The sequence below is a fragment of the Lissotriton helveticus genome, chromosome 7 (assembly GCF_964261635.1).
Source record: "Lissotriton helveticus chromosome 7, aLisHel1.1, whole genome shotgun sequence".
Taxonomy (NCBI): domain Eukaryota; kingdom Metazoa; phylum Chordata; class Amphibia; order Caudata; family Salamandridae; genus Lissotriton; species Lissotriton helveticus.
In genome coordinates this window covers 78,390,534-78,413,642 of record NC_136068.1, presented here as the reverse complement: position 1 = coordinate 78,413,642, position 23,109 = coordinate 78,390,534, and the positions used below count along the sequence as shown (strand labels likewise).

Here is a 23,109-nt window from a genome sequence, read left to right as displayed (position 1 = left end):
GATGTAATCCATCTGGAGGACCTCAAAGGGGTGGTCGGGGATCCCAAACCCTCCCCGGGGTACCACAGTTCCTTTCCCGGGGTTGTGTTGTAGGCAGATAAGGCACTGCTGGACCAGGCGTTTGGCTGAGTCGGGGATTTTGTTGTTGTGCCAGACTTTGGAAATGAGTTCAATCATGGGGGCAGAACCTATGTGCGCAGGGGAGTGTGCCATAGTCAGTATGGGAATCAAGTATGAGTCAGGCAGCAACCATTTGTTTGTGTCTTTTGTCCGCCAGCAGCCTTCATCGTCCTTTAGACCCACCCGTGCCCACTCAGTCAGTTCGTGAGGTGTGCTGGCCGACTGGATGTCCCTAATCGTTTCCCTTGCGTCGGTCCATTTTTCTGCTTGTGACCTGGTCACATATATGCGTGTCGTCGTCCTATTCTCAGCTGTGGTTCGGCCAGTGATGTCGGCCAGTGCGTTTCCCTGTCCAACTAAGTCAGTCACCTTCTTGTGTGCCTGGCATTTGATCACTGCTAATCGTTTGGGGAGGAGAACTGCTTCAATCAGGGCGGAGACTAGATCTCCGTGAAGGATGGGCGTGCCGTGGGACGTCAGGAATCCCCTTTCCCTCCACAAGAGCCCAAAATGATGAACCACCCCAAAGGCATACTGGCTGTCCGTGTAAATGTTCGCCGTGGTTCCTGCTGCTATGATACATGCTCGTGTGAGGGCAATTAGCTCTGCCGCCTGTGCGGATCATTGCGTGATGCGGGCTGTTTCAACTACTGTTCGGGCTGTCGTCACCGCATAGGCAGCTGAAGTGGTGCCGTCTGGGAGTTTGATACAAGAGCCGTCTACCCATAGTTCTCCATCAGGGTCTGTAAAAGCAATGTCTCGGAGGTCAATTCTACTCCTAGTCTGTTCGTCCGTGAGGGTCACACAGTCGTGTATAGGGGGCGCATCGGGGTCATTTTCAGGCATGGGCAACAGTGTAGCAGGATTCAAAGTTGTGCATCTCTTCAGAGTGATGTGGGGTGCAAGTAGAGTCAATTCGTACCCCGTCAGTCGTGCACTAGTCAGATGTTGGGTCTTGGTCTGGTTCAAAAGGGTGTCAACTGCGTGGGGTACTAACACCGTGAGAGAGTTCGAAAGTACAATTCCCTCACTCTGACGGATAGAGACAGCAGCGGCGGCTACTGCTCGAAGGCAGGCAGGTAAAGCTCTGGCGACTGGGTCAAGAGTGGCAGAGAAGTAGGCACAAGGGCGTTGTTTGGAGCCGATGGGCTGAGTTAGAACAGACAATGCGCATCCCTCCCTTTCGTGAGTGAAGAGGGAGAAGGGCTTGGAGTAATCTGGTGTTCCTAGGACGGGTGCCGAACAAAGGGCATCCCGCAACTCCTTAAAGGACGCTTGGCATTCGGGGGTCCAAGGGAGTGGGAAGGGAACATCTTTGGCCAACAGGGAAAGTAGGGGCTTTATAATGAGACTGAAATTTGGTAACCATTGTCGGCAAAAAGAGGTAAGGCCCACCAATGAACGGACTTGCTTCTGTGTTTTTGGGATGGGGGTGTCTAGGATGGTTTGGATTCGGTCGGGCGTAAGTTTCCTCCCTTCTTTGGACAGGAGATGGCCTAGGTATGTCACTTGAGGCTGGCAGAACTGCAGTTTCTTTTTGGAGACTTTGTGGCCATTCTCTGCAAGAAAGTGCAAGAGTTGGATAGTGGCCGTGATTGCAAGTGGAGTGGTGTCGGCCGCCAAAAGGATATCATCGACATATTGGATCAACACCACTCCATCTGGTAGCAGGACGGCGTCCAGCTGTCTTTTGAGGGCCTGGCTGTAAATGCTGGGACTTTCAGTGTAGCCCTGGGGAGCTCTACAAAATCGGTATGAACGGTTTTTTAAGGTGAAGCCGAAGAGGTAACGGCTGTCTGGATGGATGGGGATAGAGAAAAATGCATTCTTGAGATCAATAACGGTGAAGGTGGTGGCAGTGGACGGGATGAGGGTCAGAATGGTGGTGATGTCTGAGACTACGGGGTACTGTGGCACCACCACTTTGTTGACTTCTCGCAGGTCGATGATGAAGCGGTACGCTTTCTCATCTCCCTCACCTTGCTTCTTAACAATGGGTAGGATAGGACTGTTGCAGACATTACTAACCACTTCCTCTACCACTCCTGCATCTACTAGGGACTGAATAATCGCTACCAATGCCTTCTCGCCTTCGGGCGATATCCGGTACTGTGGGAGTTTAGGGAGTATTGCGTCTGGTCGAACAGTTATGTGCACAGGGTCGATCATCATTCGTCCTACATCCGAGTCGTTTCTGGCCCATAGGTACGGGGGTAGGGTGTCGAGCAAGGATAGGTCAGCATCAGTTATAGAGTACATATGTCGTGCGGGGCGGGATCTGGACATGTTCGGGTTGTTGTACAGGATGACTCGGACTCCATCTGGGGAACACCTAATAGTAGCTCGGAAATGTTTTAGTAAATCAATACCCATAATGGTGTCAGGGGAGTTGGAGGAGAGCAGAAATGTTGTGTCAGTGGGGTTGTTTCCTAGGTCAAAGGAGATCGGTACAGACAGGGGATTAGTGGAGGGCGTTCCATCGAAACCTATCGATGTAATGTGTGAGCCAGACAAGGGGGCCCTTGGAATCAGTCGCTTTGATAATACACTACGTGTCGCTCCAGTGTCTACCAAGAATGGAGACTTTGTACCCAGGACCTTAGCGGTGACGTAAGGACCTTGCTGGTCAACACAGAGCTCGACTGGATCCCTCCCTTGCCCCTGGCAGTCCTATGCGAAGTCGGGAGTGTTCTCACTGTCAGATAGTTGGTACTGGTTCTGTCGGGGACGGTCAAATGTGTTCGATCTTCCTGGTCTGTCGCTGTTGGTGTCGTTTGTGTACCCCCGCCCCTGCCCTCTAGTCCTGGGGCCATTCGTCATGTCCCTCGTTTCTTTATTTTTAATTAGTTCCAGAAGAACCGGACATTGAGACTTCCAATGCCCGAATCCTTTGCAAAATGCACACTGATTATCTTCTATGTCCCTACGTCCAGAGTAGGGAGTGGGTGTGCGGTCCTTTGGGGGTGGATTTCTAGGGGCGATTGATTGGTAGCTCCCCCTGTGTAGTTCTTTCCCGACTGCCACCCCTTGTATCTGGGCTATCATCACCCTTTCTTTCAAATCTTTCTTCTTTCTCTCGATTGCCCTATCATTCTCATCCTTTTGGTGTTCGTAGTACTGAGCCATTTGGAGAATAGCGGCGGGTTTGGAGGCCCCCCAACTACTCTCGCTCGTTTGTAACTTTTGGGAAACCTCTCGTGACAGACCCTTTACGTAGTTTTGCACAAATAGGTGTTGTCCGGTTGCGGTGGTCATGTCTTGGCCACTGTAGTCGGAGAACACCGTTTCAAATCGGGAGAAGTATTCTGATACGTCTTCCTGGGGTTTCTGACGGCAAGCCGTGACTATTGACCAATCTACCTTTTTCTCTGGGATCAAGGTTTTTAACTTCTGAACTATTTTGTCCGGAAGTTCCAGTATGTCTTTTATCGGTTTCCTTCCGGGCTCTCGTCGTCTATCTAGCTCACTGAGTTGATTCCAGGTATGTCCGAACAGATCTGTGTGTTCGGCTTTCCGGATTTGCTTCCACACGTCAGCCGGCAGACATAACCCGAAAAACAAATCAATGTCTGCTAGAGTCATTATCGTTGAGCCCAAGGCTGTGCCTAATTCGGTGTAAAATGCTGTCGGGTTCTTCCTTAAATCAGGCAGGGTTTGCCTAAAGGTTAAAATATCTTGTCGATCCCATGGTTGGTAAACCCAATTGTACACAACCCTTCCTTTTGCATCTGCGTGGTTGATATCGTCGTTTGTTCCCTGACCTCTTGGGGGAACCCAGTAGGGGGCGGCTTCTCTGATAGGCATCATAGTGTTGGCTACTTCTAATGGGGACTCAGCCGTTTCAGGGACTGTGATCTTGACCTCTGGTTTCTGTTCCGTGAGGTGGCGGAAGACTTCAAGCGTTTGCATGAAGAGGTCCGTCACATCGCGCTCAGTCCCATCTCCAACATCGACCTTTCTATATAGAGCCGTCAGCTTAGCAGGACCCTTAGTTTGATATCTATCCTCATATGCGTTCAGGGTGTGGTAGCTGAACCGTAAAATGAAATGCCGTCTGTGGCTACCGGCATGTGAATTGTGCATATCCATCGTATATTCTTCGCTCTCTTTCCGTTCTACCAGTGTCTTTGCTATCTTGTCAATCCCATCCCGCTCGTCTTTGCTCAACCTATTTGGTCTGGCTGTTGGCTGCTTGCTAGTCTCGAGTTCATCTGATGTTGTTACCAATGTGGCCGGTGCGAAGGCCGTAAGAGCCGGGGCACTAGCGCTAGGGTCACCCTCGCCCGCACTCAGAACTGGTAGGTGCTGTGCCAGAGGCTGGCAGGGGGCATAAGGAGGGGGCATGTAGATAATTGGAGGACCTAGCAGTAACTCGTCGTTTGCCCGTTGTTTGGAGGGCATCTCCGGGTAGAGCGTAGAGGGGGTCCTAACAGGTCATTGGCCTGCCGACCCTGATTCTTGCGTTTGTCTAACTTCCTCTCTCCTTCTTATTTCTTCATCTAGTTCCTTAGCGGCCAGGTGGGCTGCCTTTCGTAACTCTTTCCCTATTTTTGCTTCTTCTCTTTTCCTTCGTTGCTCTGCTTCTTTGCGCCACATGCCGATACTATCGAGCATGGTGGGCGTTGCCTTATTTGTTCTAACAGCTGCTTCTAACGTTTTTATTTTATGATCATCAAAGGAACCTATCAGTGGCCACTGACTTTCGGGGTCCTTTTTTGTATATTTATGCCATAACTTACTATAAGCTATAGCGACTAGTCCTTGTTAAGTGAACATGTCCTTATTAGGGGTGCCTTCCAATGGAGCTGGATGGTTCATCTCTAATAAGCGGTCTGGGTTGTACCAACTACCAATCAGTGGGGAGAAGACAGGCATGACAGATTACAACGGGGGACAAAGGTCCGCACTACCTATCTTTCACTATTTGCAAAGACTAGACAGAATATTGCTATTCTACGTTATTTGCAAGCAGAGAACCTCAAAAGAACTATACTCCAAACAATCTATGTTCGGACAATCAATCAGTGGGGAGAAAAATAGGTACGGCAGATTACAACGGGGGACAAAAGTCCGCGTTACCTACCCTTCACTATCCGCAAAGTGAGATAGAATATTCCTATTCCTCCCCGTTTGCAGGCAGCGAATATCTCAAAGAGCGACAAAGCAAATACTAGTATTTCAATCAATCAAACAATTAATCAATTCGCAATTCGTCGTGTGTCACGACCTTACCCGGACCGCATGGACAGTTTCTCGTCTTCCGCTTCCAGCGCCCGATCGTCCTCTACTCTCTGTTGCTACCGCGGCACTCCTGATGGTTCCCAGTCAGGACCGTAGATCACTCGGGAGAGGTCTGCTTGGAACCAGTGAAGTTCGGATGATCGGCTGTCAGACGAGGGTCTATCGGACAGGAGCTCTCCCGATCGTTGCAGTCGTTCACTCTGTCGTCGGGACCTCTCCCACTGGATCCACGTGTCGCTGATGGGCCCCACGCTTGGGACGCCAATTGCTGAAAATCAGAAAAATGGTCAGGCGATTTAGTCGATGTTTCTTAAGTAATTTTGCCCGGCGTTAAACGCCTCTAATACCATACGAAGTTTATCAAATAAAGAGGCAGGTGCTGGAGACAGGAAACAAGTTTTATTCCGACGGAGCAGAACACATCAGATCGGACAACGAAGTATCGTCTCGAGGTGCTCTGTAGCAGCCTCTCTGAGGCCTGGCCTTTTATACACTGGTTTACGACATGTGACCGTTCTTTATTACAATAAAGACATTGTGAAGTAATGGAAAAAAGACATCCCCGGTACCCCCAGTTCCGGCTCATTCCAACACGTGGTTACAGTAGAGGTCCTCACCCCCCATACAATAGGAGGGGGCTATCACGCAGCTGAGTGTTCCGCCGATTCCTTTGGAATGTGTGCGCCTGATCGAATCTCAGGAGGTGGGGAGGTCATGATCAATAGTAGCTCCTTTGAAGAGGGGCGAGTGCATACAGTAGTGGGCAATAAACTGTATCCTCAGGCTAAGGGATGACCAGCGGTCCGTGCAGACAATCGGGCTCAGAGGAAGGGGTCATCAAAGGAGAGATATTCATGAAAGGAAGGATCGGTGTGGACAATCGAGCGTAGAGGAAGGGTTTATCAAAAGAGGGGTATTCATGGAAGGAAAGGAGGTGTTGGTCAGGCGCGGGGTGTGATTCCCAGAGACAGAGTCATGCGGAAGGGGGGGGGTTCGTGACTTGTGCATGTGAGAGCAGGGGCAGCCAGGGTGCATGGGGGATGCTTGCAGGGTCAGGGAAGTGCACTGATGATCGATCGTGAACAGGGAGACCATGGTACCTAAAATGGCTGTCGTGTATGTTCATACGTGAGTCTGAGGAATGGGCAAGATGGCGCAGATGATGTTCAGTTCACGAACTAAAATTCCACAGGTGCTTGTGTAAAATGCGTTTGGACACTTCTGCTGTTGAGGACACTGTATAAATAAGAAATAAAAAATAAGTAAAACATCTAAACCTGAACATATGCATGCCAACCGGCCACTAGAAATATCAAACTCCAAATGTTTCCATTCCAATCGACAATTGGAATATGTGATCCAAACGTGTAAATTCTGGCGGACCAATTGGAAGAGCCAAAGCCAAATGCTTGAATTCTAAATGACCACTTCCATTGCCTATTTCCGAATGTCTAAAGTTTGATTGAATATCCTGAATTTTTAATGGCTATTTGGGACTTCAAATCCACATGTGTAAAAATATTCACATCTTGAAATGTATCCAACTGTTATTGCGTTCGTCATTTTCACATTTCTAATTGGCGTACACCTAGCGCACAATCTTATTAGAGGTGAGTCCCCTGGCATTTCTTAATGAAAGTTGGCCCACAAATCCCAGTTGATCCTTTAAGCAGGAATCATAAAATGATTAGAATAAGTAATTTCTCTTCAGAAGGACGGAAGGCTGAGTCAATCAATCAATCAATAAGGGGCTTATTAAGTGCGCCACTCACCCGAGAGGGTCTCAAGGCGCTGGGGGAGGAGGGGCGGGGGGTCGCAGCTCTGTTAGCCTAAGAACCAGGGTTTCAGGGCCTTCCTGAAGGTGTTCAGGGAGGGGGCAAGTCTGATGTCTGCCGGGAGCTCGTTCCAGGTTTTGGCCGCCTTGTGAGAGAAGGATCTTCCACCCACTCGTCCCCTATTGCTGCACTTTTATGATCTGAAGGTTGAATACGATGCCTGCGTTGAGTACATGTATGAGTCAGGGTACCTTAACCCCTTCAGTCACGGCGCCGATGTGCTCATGACGAGCTGAGCTCGTCATGACACACGCAACGCTCACACGCGGGGCTAATTCCCCCACTGTGCTGAGCGTTCTATAGAAACGGACGAGCTCAGCTCGTCATGAGCACAGTGCCACCGTGCTGCGTGACGAGCTGAGCTCGGCACGAGCAAAGCGGCACCACGCGCGGCTCCCCCTCCCCCCAGCACAGCGGAGGAATTAGCCCCGCAGGAAAGGGGTTAAATGAAGAAAACAAAAACCTACTAGTTTGTAAATCTCTTTTTATTGAAAAACAAAGTTCGCACTGGCAGGGACCAGCCAGATGGTCCCTTGCCAGGTGTGAGTGGCTGACCCAGCACTGCAAGTACCAGAATGCAAAGCACAGATGTGCTACTCACAACTGACATGGCATGCCTCGAGATTCGATTTCTGCACATCTGGGACATTCCTGCACTCAAAAAACTTGGGGACTGGGGACTGGTTCTGATCAGTCTATGACTTAAAGCATCCTTATAAGCGTGAGAAGTGAGATGTCAGAAAAAAAAGAACAAGAAAGCTTTAAAAAGCTCACCATTGTCACCCACAAGCTGTGCAAAGAAATGTTTGGCCCAGTACTGGAGCAAAAGAAGTGAGGTATTGGTGGCCAATGGGTGCCCAGGTGTAAGGCTCAAGTGCTTGATCAACGAAACTCCACACTGAATATTTTTAAATACTCTTAAACAATGTTTTCTTAGTAATGGCTGAGTTCACGACTTAACCATTACACCCTATCCGCTGAAGGCACCATGGCTGATCTTTCAAACTTGAACTAAGTTAGTTCAATGATGCTCAGCTAGGAATCAGTTACATTATTTTGCCAATAAATCAATTGCATGTTTTTCACTTTACATTCTAAGCATAGTCGTGAAAGGTCACGGGGCCCTACCCCACTCCCGTTATGAGACAAGTCAGTGTCTTTTAGAAGCCCATGAGTCTGGGGCCGAATCATTCACAAGTTGGCAGCATTATATGTGAGGGGAAAACAACCTTTACAACGGTGCCTTTACCAGGAAATGCCTTTACGACTAGCATTTAGCAGGCATGCCTCTACCACACATGGTAAGCATTGGTAAATACTGTAGGTTTGCTTTTTGAAACAAAAAAAATGTTTTTGCTTTTAGCCAATATATTTTTTTAGATTGATGAGGGCCTGGCAGTATCTCCAACAACAACATTTTGCAAAAATCATGGCAAAAAAGAAAAAAACGAGCAAAGGTAAAGCAGAAATGCTGGTGGCCAACGCCAGACCAATTGGCTTTGATAGTGCTTGTTATTAATATTGTATATAGATGAGATGTGGAGAGGCAGTTTATAAACTCAGTTGTAGAGAAAGACAGACAATCTCAGCCATGAGCACCACATACAGGACACAAAAAATGCACCAGACACCACAGCTGCTATCAGAGTGGAAGGCATTGTAGCAACTAGTGTCCAGCAGCTCAGACTGATAACCAGATGCCTGTTCCCCATTAGCACCAGGAGTGCACGCAAGTGTCACCTGTGGGAAACACGCATTACAAGGGCTGCACTCTCTATTCTGCAAGGATGTACAGCCCACGTCTCCAGGTTGGTTTTGATGATGTAGTGCTTACCAACACTTCACTCGGAAGAACATAGATGTGCTAACCTGCAAAGATTGAAGTGCAGACAAGAAACATCTATCCTTCAGATCCCGGTAGCAATATTTCCATTTTCCCCTAGTTGAAGATACTTTGACAGTATGATAGGGGCTTATGCACCCTGTGCCTGCTGTGAGTCGTACATCAGAATGGCTGTCTCAGAAGGCAGGCAGCTGCAGGTATATTCCCAATATTTTTTAATGTTTATTTAATTTTTGTAATTTGAATTTACAGTCAAAGAAATCATGAATACACGATACAAATTGGTTGTTGGGCAGTAGCATTTCATGTAGGGCAAACAATATAGAAAAAGTTGCTCTGAAAGAGAGCATGAGGTTAGAATCCAGTGTTGTATATATACATGTGCAGAGGGTCGCATCTGACTTATCGACAATGGGTTAGGTATCACAATTTTCAAGACTCTTTCCCCGATCTCCCCAGTGGCAAGTCCAATCTCTCCCCCTCCTCACCAAGTTACAAGCCATAATATTTTATCCATGGCGGCCATATCTTTATAAATTTTCGGGGACAACCTCTTGCCTCATCTGTCACTTTCTCCGCAACCATATAGCGATCTAAACATGTTCTCCATTCTTTGAGTGTAGGGAGTTGGTGGGCACCCCAGTATCGAGCTATGCCCCTCTTAGCTACTACCAGCCCCAAGTTAGCCAACATGAGTTTATGACGTGGCAGGTCCAGATCTGTGGGGATTCCCAGTATGAGGAACCTAGCTTTCACCTCAAGTTGGGCTTCCAGTATATTGTTTAGTTCCTTCACTATCTTACTCCAGTATGTTTGAATCCTGCTGCACTCCCAAAGGGTGTGTATAAATGTACCGCGTTCTGTGTGGCATCTGAGGCAATCCGGGCTGTCTGCTCTCCCCATAGTGTGTAGCCTTGCTCTGTCAAAGTAAGTCCTGTGCTGGATTTTATACTGAATGAGCCATAATTGTAGTTTAATCGCCACTTCACATGAGTGCATAAGGGCGGCCTCCCAGTCAATGTCATCCATTGCTGCAAGAGTCTGCCTTCTAATGGGGCATATTCCGTCAGTGTCTCCGCGTCTAATCCCTCTGATTACCAGGCATGTTTCAGTCTGAGACAGGCATAGGATTGAGTGTAGTGAAGCTGATATGTGCCTTGAAGCGAGGTGAATGGGGCCAATGTGCCTTTCTCTAGTGCATCCCATATTTTGGAGATCCCTATTAGATCCCACTGTTTAAATCCTCTCAATTTTCCAATCTCAGCTAGTCTAGTTCCCTCCCATAAAGGGGTCTCCCTTGTTGGTTTCATGTCCCATTTCATTTGCTTCTCAGCACTTTTCCATGCTTCCACCACTCTTTGGGTAGCTGGTAGGAGCCGGATACTGCCTTTACCTCCATATATATAATGTAATTGTGTGCGTTCTCGGAACTGTAATCTTTCCAACCTGTAGATGGGGTGGTCTTTCGGAGCGTGGTTCCATTAATTGATTACAATGAGATGGGCCGCTCTGTAGTAGGCACTGATATCCGGTAGGGCCAGACCCCCATTGTAAGGGTTTCACTGCAATATTTGCAGCACTATTCGTGGATGGGCCCTGTCCCATAGAAGCAAGCGTAGTTCGTTGTTCAGGGTTGTAAACACTGTCTCTGGTAATTTGCAGTAGGTGTTTTGCACAATGTAAAGCAACTGAGGGAGTGTGATCATCTTGTACATGGCGGCCCTCCTCATGATCGTCAGAGGGAGTTTCCTCCACCTCTTGACATCTTCTTGAAAGTTCAAAAGGATTCGCCTGATATGGTGTTCTAAGTTGGTTACCCCCTCAGTGGTGATATAGAGTCCAAGGTAAGTGAACCCTCTGTGGTAGGTCTGGGTCTCCACCGCTCCGCAAGTGTATTCACTCTTAAGCTTGTTCGAGCACACTGTTCAGCAACATTAAACCGACCTCCGGTCAACCACGTCCAGACACCGGCAATAAATTGTGGTGGAATACAACAGATCAAGAAGAGACCGCGCAAGCGCTGTCCCAGCTCGACTTAAAAACACTACATGAATGACAACTCATTAATTCGTTCGCAAGAAGCTGGTCCTTCTAGGAGGCTGCCAAGTGTAGGATTCACCCATTTATGTCCGTCTGTGTGATCCTTTTATGTTTGTCTCTACTTCCTGCACCCACTTACAACTTTCGCACATTCAGTGCTTACTTAGTTACTGATATTGTGAGGATGCAGCGTCCGACACTGCTGACTTTGGAGCTGAGTATTCAGGTTCAAATCTAGGCGTCGGCTCGACATCTTGTGATTTTGAACAAATCACGTAATCTCTTAGTGCTTAAATTTGAACGTGACATCGTGTGATATAACTGGCGTGCCCTATAGAAAAAACTAAATGTACTGTTTTTGTGTGGTACGCACGAATCAGCCTAAAAAGAACAGAGGGCGTGGCAACACAAAGAGCAGCCACTTAGTACTTCTTCTGCCATTTCATTTCATACAAATACTATTTTTGCCATTTTTAGGACAGGGATCCTCTCCTTTGGCAAGGGCAATTTTACTAGAGAGCGTATTAGTTATTCTTTTGAAAACACTAACATGTTCATCCAGCCGTACAAAATATTTAACAATAGTTTCTACTACATGCCACACTAAAGGTCACCCAATCAAGGGTATTTCTTATTTGTTTTCACTAAAGACACTTTAAGGTGCCCTTTCAAAAGGGTTTGTCAGAAATGGTAGAAAATGCACCTCCAAAATGGCCACCAGTTGCTCGTAGCCCCTACGGCATGAAGTAAAGCCCGCCTCTGGAGGGGAGGTTTGTAATTTTAAACGCAAAGTGGGTGGAGTAAGAGTAAGTGGTAACTCCCCCACTCCCAAGACTGTTCAGAATCACTGAAACAAAGCAACCATCTTAAATCTAGCCTTTTTAAAAGAAGACATATAACATTTCTATTTTAAAAAATGCATTTCAATAGCAAGAGTATATGAATTGTGGAAAAAAAAAACTTGAGATAATTCTAATTTAGAATGTGATCGAAGCTGAAAATTGTATGTTTGTCAAAAATATGAAGGGCATCAAACATTGTCATACGTTTTTCATTAAATACATTGAACAACAATTTGAGGGGGTTTCTTCATACCTGTTTGCATGAGCAGTAGTAATTTCATCTCTTCAAGATGGCCGTCTTGGTGAAGGACACCGGACAGAGCTTTCTGGCCCAGTCTGCATACGTCAGTGATGAGAAAATTCTTTCCACATGAGCATTCTTCCTTCGGCACAGTTTTCCACAAGGATCTCATGACCCATCTTTGGGCGGGATTTGTTGTGTTCAAACATCCTGCAAGGACCAACCCTCCCATCAGCAACTCCGATAAAGAAGGACGCGACGGTTGAGGGAGCGAAATGAAGCCCAGCGAGATAAAGCCGGGGGTTTTAAAAGCAAGAGAAAGCCGGGGGTTTTAAAAGCTAGAGAAAGCCGGGGGTTTTAAAAGTGAGATAATGCTAGAGTTTTAAAAACGACAATAGGGAATGCTGCTAACAAGTTTGTTGGCAGACGGAGGGAGCAGGAAGCAAAGATGCAATTAAATACGGCACCGAAGTTGAACACCCACCCACAGGGTAACATGCGCAGGAAAGAAATAAAAAATAGTCCTCCAAACAACAAATAAACAACCAAAGCATAATGATACAGTACTTTGTCCCTGCTCTCTGGGAGGAGTCAGAAAGACAAAAAGAAGGGATAAAGAGAAGGATTGACCACTAGAAAGCTAGAATTTTTAAAGGACACAAACAAACAAATGAAAACCAGTGGGTGGGCTGTAAGCCCACAAAGAAGTATACAAAAGTTTACAAGAGGTCTTGAATGCTCGACTTCAAAAGGAACTCGTTCCGGTATCAGATGTGATGGTATACACATTGGTTTAACATATAGGGTTGTACTTATTTATCAACATAATCCATTGAGGAGCCCATTTGTTAAAGGTTCCCACGAACAAGGTTGTTTAGTTCAGTTATGGGCTCCTAGCTCGAAATTTTGGCATGCGCTGCCTTCACATGGTGTGTAAAGATATTGTGTCTCACCTCCAAATGGGCATATTTTGTCAATTTCAGGTCTAAACCAGGAAGTGATGGTGACGTTCGCTAGGGTCGCTTCTGAGGTCACGTTGAAATGTGAAACTAATTCCGCGATCGAGAGCCTGAAATGGGAGAAGGAAAACAACATCATTCTCCAGTTGCAAAACATAAACAAGCCTGTATTAAAAGGTACACTCTGTCAGTTAAGCGTTGCTTAAAGGGGTTCCAGTGCTTCTTTTTTGGGGTAACTGTTGATCAAGCGTTACATAGGTTATGAGCATTTAAACGTTGTGGAAATTGCACGGCTGTATACACATGTCTTTCTGGAGTAATGTGTCCAGTTTTACTCGCTTCACGTGGAACATTGTGTCTAGCCCTCCAGATCTCATGATGTTTTAGTATTGTATTGTTTTTTAGGTCTGGCTAGACAGCTCAGTATTTACTAGATGTAATATGATTAACCTAAAAAGAGCACTCCGGAGTTACTCAGAGTGGGGCTCCGCCTACATGCTGGTAGCCACCAGTGCATTTTGATTGGGCAGATGTTTTGTGCTTCCACAGAAAAAAGTGCTTCCCCTCCACACAGCAATGATTATTTTGTTTATTTATCCAGCTGTCTAAGCATCAGCTGTATGGCTTCCTGAGCTCGAACTTTTGAGGTCACACAGATGGCACTGTAATGCTGTTAAAGTAAACTAGATCATTTAGGGTGTCTGTTTTCTGTGACAGCAGCACAGATGGGAGCAGTCACTGCACCTTCTCACTTCCATCATTTTTTGCGTTAGAGAGGAGTATGGGTTGCCAGGTGCAACACTAATATACACAGCTTTTTAGGTCTGGTTGACAGTGCTGCTGTCATTGACCTTATGTGATCAACAAAGAAGAGCTTTCAGATTACAATTGAGGGTGGGGCCTAGGCTCCATCCACCTGTTGGTTTTCCTGAGTACAGGATTTGATTGGGCCAAAATTGTCTGCTTCCACTAAAAGGACTGCTTGTATTGCACTTTTTGACTTGTAGCAAAGCTTATACTTGATACAACAGGACTGAGTTGGTTATAATCGCCAGCCAATGATCATGGCTGTAGGCCTGATTTGTTTATTATGAAATGCCATGATAAAGGAAGGAGATCTGACATAGTTAATGTGAAAAGCATATGCTAAAGTCAATAAGCATTTAAGTGTGGATTGTTATTACTCTATGTTATTGCCTATAGAAAGGTATTTTGTTACATGAAATCTCACAGATTAATGCAGTTAGGTAAAGGTTCTGATGTTGATTACACAACATCAATTTCTTTTATTTTTCTACTTGTATTCTTTAATGTATCTGTATATGTTGTGGAGTTTGTGTTTGTTTCATTGCAGTGTGTCAGAGGGTGAATGCAAAAATGACTCAGTGGATGGATAAATGGAGTCATGAGTGCAAATATGTGTGATAGAGTAAATGTATGGTGAATTATTGAATGTCTAAACCCATCAGGGACATAAAAGAGACTTTTATTCATAAGTCAGACCTGTTGGCATTGCCACTGCTTGTTCTTAACTTGGAGCATTCTATTTGAGTGGCATCACAAGAAACAGACCACAGGACAGTAAGCAGCAGGACGCATAACATTTCCAGCTCCACTGGAAAAATGTGGTTGTGTGGTTGCACATTTTCCCACATATTTAGGAATTCACCATACTTGCCATATTTTCCACACTCTTCTATATAACTTGCGGAATTTCAACAAAAAATAAATGTGTTTCTTGCTCATGCCGAAGAAAATGTGCTAAACATGCACCACACTGGTGCAGTGCATTGACAAAAACTTTGGAGAGGTTACCTGTTCAGGGTTCATTTATTGATTGCATTTATTTAACTGATAGTAATGACGTGAAATCTTTGCCCGTGACCGTATTAATGTCTGGATTTGGTACAATTGGGAAGGACTTTCATCTGTAGCAAGAACAATTTGCGACATTTATGTGCAATTCAGTGAGATTGGGAATAATGATTACTTCTTTATTACAAACATGTTTTGCTTTAGTATTCATGCAAATTCATGTAAAACCACTCATACTGTTCTAAAAATAGCAGTTATATCAAGAGGGAACTTACAGTTCAGAACTTTTTCCTTCTCTTTTCAAGGGCTGATGTCTTGAGTCTAACACAGTCTCCTATAAAGACACTTACATTACATATATGCAATGTAAAATGCTGTTCTTATGTCTGGTTCCTTTAACCCCTTCACTGCGGCGGCTATTCTGCCGCAGTGCTAAGGGGGCGGGGCGGGCGTGCGGCGCTCGCGTGCTCGTGACGGAACCGCTCCGTCACGAGCCTCGGGCGCGCTGTGCTTGTGACGGAACGGTTCCGTCACGGCCCCGCCCGCCCAATAGAACGCTCAGCGCAGGCGCGTAATTCGCGCCGCGCAGGTTCGGCGAGCGGGCCGTGACGGAACCGTTCCGTCACAAGCCTCTGGTGTGCTGTGCTTGTGACGGAACGGTTCCGTCACGGCCCCGCCCGCCCAATAGAACGCTCAGCGCAGGCGCGTAATTCGCGCCGCGCAGGTTCGGCGAGCGGGCCGTGACGGAACCGTTCCGTCACAAGCACAGCACACCAGAGGCTTGTGACGGAACGGTTCCATCACAAGCATGCAAGGGGTTAAAAAACATATGCTTATAGGTGCTCCCCCCAAAAAAACAATAGGCAAAGTTCAGGTGTACAGTAGGATATCAAGTGTCAACATAATATTTAAGGATATATCTCATCAGGTTATATGATACAGTTGTATCTATGGCATATGTCATCGGAAATAGGCATGAGAACGAGTCTGCAGACTTTCGTCCCCCTGCTGTTTGGTAAACAGTCATGCGCACTTTCCCTGTTCTCTATGCAGGCTGCATTTACAGCTTGCATGGAGAACATACGTAGGCCCCCAGTTCCTATTTGAGCGCCGAACCACAGCGCTCAGACCAATCACAATGCTGCATTTAACCATTTTTTTTAATACAAATTGTTCTACAAATTGACACATAAGTTCAATTTATCAATATACATTTTCACAAATTCATAAATACATTTTAGTTACACATTCATTCTTATTATATAATTTTAAACACTAACATTTTAAATTAAGGTAAGTTAACATGTAGTCTTTCTATAAATGCAATTGCGAATCCTCGGACACATAAAGGGTCTGCCTGTTATGATGCGCTCATTCAATACTAAAACAGCAACACATTTAATACAAACATATGCTATTGCAATTTCTATAAGTGTATCACAGCCTGTGTGTGTGTGTCTGTGTGAGTGACTGTGTAGGTGTGTGAGTGGCTATATGTGTGTGTGTGTGTGAGTAGCTGTTTGGGGATGTATGACGTTACAACGCAGGCTATTACAACGCCTGCCTTTACAACGCGGTTTTTACATCGCAAACCTTTACAACGCATAGCGCTTAGAGGTGCTGGATAGTGGTAAGTATAATTTTCTATTCCAACTCCAGTCCCCGTGGACACTAGGGAAGGTGTTGGATAGAAAATTAAACTTGTTCCCTATCCTAGAGCGCCCCCCAGCGCAATGCGTTGTAATGGTTTGCGTTGTAATGACCGCGTTGTAATGGTAGTGCGTTGTAATAGTTTCATTGTAAAGGTTGTTCACCGCTGTTTTGGTATGTGAGGAGGTGTTTGGCTGTGTGGGTGTGTGAGCGGCTGTGTGGTTCTGTGAGTGGGTGTGTGAGTGGCTGTGGTGGGTGAGTGGTTTTGTGAGTGGGTGTGTGAGCGGCTGTGTGGTTCTGTGAGTAGGTGTGGGAGTGGCTGTGGTGGGTGAGTGGTTTTGTGAGTGGGTGTGTGAGCGGCTGTGTGGTTCTGTGAGTGGGTGTGTGAGTGGCTGTGGTGGGTGAGTGGTTTTGTGAGTGGGTGTGTGAGCGGCTGTGTGGTTCTGTGAGTGGGTGTGTGAGTGGCTGTGGTGGGTGAGTGGTTTTGTGAGTGGGTGTGTGAGCGGCTGTGTGGTTCTGTGAGTGGGTGTGTGAGTGGTTTGTGGGTCTGTAAGTGGGTGTGTGAGTGACTATGGGGTTGTGAGTGGATGTGTGAGTGGCTGTGGTGGGTGAGTGGTTTTGTGAGTGGGTGTGTGAGCGGCTGTGTGGTTGTGTGAGTGGGTGTGTGAGTGGTTTGTGGGTCTGTAAGTGGGTGTGTGAGTGGCTGTGGTGGGTGAGTGGTTCTGTGAGTGGGTGTGTGAGTGGTTTGTGGGTCTGTAAGTGGGTGTGTGAGTGGCTGTGGTGGGTGAGTGGTTCTGTGAGTGGGTGTGTGAGTGGTTTGTGGGTCTGTAAGTGGGTGTGTGAGTGCATAATTGGAGTCTGGCTCCACTGATCCACCCAAATCCACCCAGATCTGGAGGATCCAGAAGGATCCGCGGATCCTTACACAAAAAAAAGTTTTGGGACAATTTCTTGCCCACGAGGGGTCCCTCCATCAGTCCCCCGGGTAGGAGTACCTCTACCCTGACCCCTTAAATCACTTCTACATTTAATTTGACCCATTGGGAACCATTTCCCAATGCACAAAAGGGTGGCTGCAACTTTCCTCTAAGGTTGTGGAGAGCCAATCACGGCAATGCTGTTTGCACGTGGTTGGGTCTGAGTCAGAGCCGCTTTGAATCCGCGTGTCTAGAGATACATAAATCTTTTTCCTTTAATAACTCCAAATCTACTGGACAGATTTACACCAAATTCCAAAAAGCACACTTTCTGGATCAAGATCTAGCTTTCTGCCAAGTTGTGGTGTAATTCCGTTCGGCAGTTTGGAATGTAGTCATGTCTAAAATACCTTGGGGTGATTGCATGGGGAAAAAGTGTTTTGGGACCCTCCTTTTTCTCAGACCCCACTAGACCGATCATCCCAAAACTTTCCAGGCAGCCGCTGAAGTGACTGGCAAACTAGTTATGGAATTTTCGTGAAAATTTGTCAAACACCGCCAAAGTTATTACTAGGTCCTAACTATAGCTATCTACTGGCGATATATAGATATATAAATAGATACATAGATGTAGATATAAAGGTACATTTTGTTTGCATTGTTTTAAAGAATCCTTTCAAGGAAATTAAAGGAATCCCTTAAAGAAAAATAAAGCTCATGTTTTCCTGATTATCCTTTCCTTTGTTTCCCCTTCAAGGACAATCAGAACTGGCCAAGAAGAGGAGCCACATCAACTTGCAACAAATAAATCAAAGGAATTGCTCTATGCGGATTAAGGAACTGAAGATATCAGACGCCGGCTTATACATGTCTACCGCAAATTCAAAGGAGGCACGGAGAGTCCAGCTGGTGCTTTTCGAAAGTAAGTGATGAACACCGGGGTCCTTATTTATGTGCAGGTGCCGTTCTAGGAGACGTGGTGGGTTCTGCACACCACGGATGTCGGGATTGACTGCACTAGGTCTTCTCTAGATCCACCAAGGTACTGTCGTTGATCATCTTCCAAGTAGACAAAAATAACCATCATTTCATAGACTGATTGGACTTATTGGGGGGCCAAACAATTATGGAGGGCTTAACCAGCTTTAACATGTATTGCCCAACCATCACAAATATGTATATTTCCTAAACAAATGTAGATTTAACCCTTTCGCTGCGGCGGCTATTCCGCCGCAGTGCTTAGGGGCGGGGGGGTGCGCGGCGCTCCGACGCTGGTGACGGACCCGCTCCGTCACGGCCCTCGGGTGAGCTGTGCTTGTGACAGAACGGTTCCGTCACGGCCCCGCCCGCTCAATAGAACGTGCCGCACAGGCGGGCCATGACGGAACCGTTCCGTCATCAGCACAGCCCACCCGAGGGGTGTGACGGAGCGGTTCCGTCACCAGCGTGGGAGGGGTTCATTAGCATGCATGCAAACAGACAGACACACTCACACTGTTGTTATACGGTTCCCATTAGAAAATGTAGGACTGCGTATTAGGACAACAGGACTTCAAAATGCAGGAACTGGGTAACATCTGCATCATCAGAAACTGTTGGCCCAATTCCTGGCTAGCTCACAGTGCCTCACCCAAGCCCCTAACCCTTCTGGGGTGAAAGGTGATTTTGGCAATCTCAAACATAACACTACATATACAAATACGTTTTCTATACAATTATTGAAACAATCGTATTCTTGCATAGAAAGAATGTGCTGTGATTATTATCCAGATAAAACAAAGCAAAGTAACCAGCATTATGAACATGTTGAAAATAACTACCAGTCCAACCATGGCAACCTGATATACATAACTATATTTCTAGCTAACCCTACCCCTACTCTGAGAGCATAGTGGGTGTACCTTCTGCCTGATCTCTTAGGATAGCCTGAGACCCTATACTTGAAGGACCTGGTCTGGAGTTGAACCGGCAATCCCTCTCTGCAGGATCAGCGTGGAAGATCAGCATCGGGAGAGATGCGTGTCAAACACGACATGCAACATAGGACAGTTGTTGCTGGAGTGCCGCTTCTGAGATACAGCTCTGATGCGATCATGTGTCTAGACGTTAGACGCTGTCGCCGAGCTGACAACACATGTACTAGGATATCTCATTGTATGTTCCTAGCCTTAAACGAAGAGTACAGATTACGTAGCAGGAAAGGCTTTCTAAAAACAAGCTAAACAAAAACAAATGGGTCTGTCGGATTTGAGTCAATTTCTTTGCTATATTCGTGAATATAATTATTCTTTATATAATTCACTCAGTAAGCATTTACGGTATGATATGTAAGGACACACACAACAATTCTCATTTTGAAAAGTTCTTATTATTATAGAAATCCTACATGTATCACTCGATTTGTAAAAAGTGGCTGTCAGGGACAGAAATGACATAAAATCACATACAGGGTGAAATATTTAGTGACTAGTAGTGACAGGTGATGACCGTGCTATACAAGAATAAGTGAAGATGACATATTTAGAAATATCGAAAAACATAAATTTTCATCAGTCCATTTTTATGAAGAATTAGTCACAACAATCATAATATTTTCTTTTTTCTTGTGTTGTGACTTATGATGGACGGATTGACAAAAGTAACGTCGACGTTTCAACCCTAGATGTTAGTGCAGAATTATTTGCATCTGGAGCGGGTCTTCATCAGGACAATAAGAAAACGACAGCCTGAGATCATGAATAGCTAGAAGTATCTTCAATAACGGTTGGAGGATTCGGTGTCAGCCGACACCCTTTTGGAGATATCCTAACACAGAAGATTCTTGAGCAATTAATGCAGGTTTTCTTCACTGCCAGGCTGGGACGAATTCAGACGTCCCACTACAGCTCTCCAAAGTGATCGCTACGGCGGCACATACCTCAAATTTCTCCACCGGCTGGTGAAGAAAACCTGCATTAATTGCTCAAGAATCTTCAGTGTACCAAGTTCAAGTTCAAGTTCAGGTATTTATAGAGCGCACTACTCACCCAGAGGGTCTCAAGGCGCTGGAGGGAAGGGTTTACTTTTTATCGAATAGCCATGTTTTCAGTTCTTTTCTGAAGGAGATGTGATTCTGAGTAAGGCGGAGGTGGGTGGGGAGTGAGTTCCAGGTCTTGGCAGCCAGGAAGGAGAAGGATCTGCCACCCATGGTTGTTTTTCGGATGTGCGGGACTGCGGCGAGGGCTTGATTGGATGATCTTAGTTGGCGGGTGGGATAGTAGAAGGACAGTCGGGTGTTGAGGCATTCGGGTCCTAGATTATAAAGGGACTTGTGTGCGTGGGTAAGAAGGCGGAAAGTGATTCTTTTGTTGACGGGAAGCCAGTGGAGGTTTTTTAAGTGACCGGTGATGTGCTCTTGGTGCGGGATGTCTAATATGAGTCTCGCTGATGCGTTTTGGATGCGCTGGAGTTTTTTCTGCAATTTTTTTGTAATTCCGGCGTAGAGTGTGTTGCCATAGTCCAGTCGACTCGTGACCAGTGCATGGGTGACAGTCTTTCTTGTTTCGAGGGGGATCCAGCGGAAGATCTTTTTGAGAATGCGAAGGACGTTGAAGCAGGAGGACGATACGGCGTTGACTTGTCTGGACATTGAGAGGGAGGAGTCTAGAATGAAGCCAAGGTTACGTGCATGGTCTGTGGGTGTGGGCGCAGATCCCAAAGCGGAAGGCCACCAGGAGTCGTCCCAAGCTGAGGGGGAGGATCCTAGGATGAGCACCTCCGTCTTGTCTGAGTTGAGTTTTAAGCGGCTCTGTTTCATCCATTCGGCTACTTCTTTCATACCTTCGTGAAGGTTGTTTTTGGCGGTGTTGGGGTCTTTGGTGAGGGAAAGGATTAGCTGGGTGTCGTCGGCGTAGGAGATGATGTTGAGGTTGTGTTGACGTGCGATGGAGGCGAGGGGACTCATGTAGACGTTGAAGAGGGTGGGACTGAGTGAGGAGCCTTGAGGTACGCCGCAGATGACTTCGGTGGGCTCTGAGTAGAATGGGGGGAGTCGGACTCTCTGTGTTCTCCCGGCTAGGAATGAGATGATCCAGTCCAAGGCTTTTCCTTGTATGCCGATGTTGTTGAGGCGTTGTATGAGGGTGTTGTGACAGACAGTGTCGAAGGCGGCAGAGAGGTCGAGTAGAATGAGGGCCACTGTTTCACCGTTGTCCAGGAGTGCTCGGATGTCGTCGGTCGCCGCAATGAGGGCGGTTTAGGTGCTGTGTTTGGCTCGAAAGCCGTTCTGTGAGGGATCCAGGGAGTTGTTGGATTCAAGGAAGGCTGCTAGTTGGCTATTGACGGCTTTCTCGATGACTTTGGCCGGGAAAGGGAGTAGGGAAATGGGTCGGTAGTTTTTCAGATCTGAGGGGTCTGCTGTTGGTTTTTTCAGAAGGGCGCTGAGTTCGGCGTGTTTCCATATTTCTGGAAAGGTGGCGGAGTCGAAGGAGCAGTTGATGACATCGCGGAGTTGGGGAGCGATGATGGAGTCAGCTTTGTTGAAGATGAAGTGGGGGCAGGGGTCAGAAGGTGAGCCAGAGTGGATTGAGTTCATGAGGCGAATGGTGTCTTCAATGGTGATTGGGTTCCAGGAGTTGAGGTAGTTAGTTGGAGGGGTGGGATCGGAAGTGGGTGGGGTGAGTTGGTCATTGGGAGTATTCTTGAAGCTGTTGTGGATGTCGGCAATTTTGTTGTAGAAGAAGGAGGATAGCGCATCGCAGAGGTCTTGGGAGTTAGTGATGTCGTTGGATGCTGCGGGAGGGTTGGTGAATTCTTTGACGATGTTGAAGAGTTCCTTGCTGTTATGAGAATTGTTGTCGAGGCGGTTCTTAAGTGCTGATTTCTTGGCGGATCGGATCAGTTGGTGGTGTTTGCGGGTGGCTGTCTTGAGGGAGTCCATGTTGTCTGAAGTTGGTTCTTTTCTCCAATTCTTCTCCAGGGTGCGGCGTGTCTTCTTGGATTTTTTAAGGTCATCATTGAACCAGGGAGCTTTTTTGCTGGATGATTTCGACTGGTGTTTTTTCAGGGGTGCTAGTTCGTCCGCACTGTGGGTAATCCATTGCCTGAGGTTGGTGGCCGCTAGGTCTGGGTCCGTTGCCAGGGTGGGAATGTTTTGGCCGAGTGATGTGAGGAGTTGTTCGGTGGAGATTTTGTTCCATTTTCTTCGGGGAATGGGTTGTAGACGGTTGTGGGTCAGGGTTGTTTTGTAGCTGAAGTGAACACAGCTATGATCCGTCCAGTGGAGGGCTGTAGTATGATCGAAGGAGATGTGCTTGCTGGAGGTGAAGATAGGGTCGAGCGTGTGTCCGGCTATGTGAGTGGGGGTGTCAACAAGTTGTTTGAGTCCGAGATTGGACAGGTTGTCCAGAAGGGTGGTGGTGTTGTTGTCGTGAATGTTGTCAAGGTGGTAGTTGAGGTCTCCTAGAAGAATGTAGTTCTCGGAGGCAAGGGCGTGCGGGCTGACGAAGTCAGTGATGTCGTCACTGAATTGAGATCGGGTGCCTGGGGGCCTGTAAATGAGTGTTCCTCTAAGTGTGGTCCTGGGGTCGGTGTGGATCTGAAAGTGGAGGTGTTCGGCGGTTGCAAGA

The 23,109-nt window shown here is 46.7% G+C and overlaps 1 protein-coding gene across 2 annotated transcripts in view; it reads left to right on the top strand.

Annotated features, from left to right (window-relative positions):
• Positions 1-23,109, top strand: part of CD4 (CD4 molecule) — a 109,881-nt gene that overhangs the window by 55,376 nt on the left and 31,396 nt on the right. For both annotated transcript variants that reach the window (XM_078651533.1, XM_078651534.1), the window contains 2 exons: positions 13,146-13,298; positions 18,261-18,425. In XM_078651533.1, coding sequence (XP_078507659.1) covers positions 13,146-13,298; positions 18,261-18,425 — 318 coding nt within the window. The remainder of the gene's footprint in view (positions 1-13,145; positions 13,299-18,260; positions 18,426-23,109) is intronic.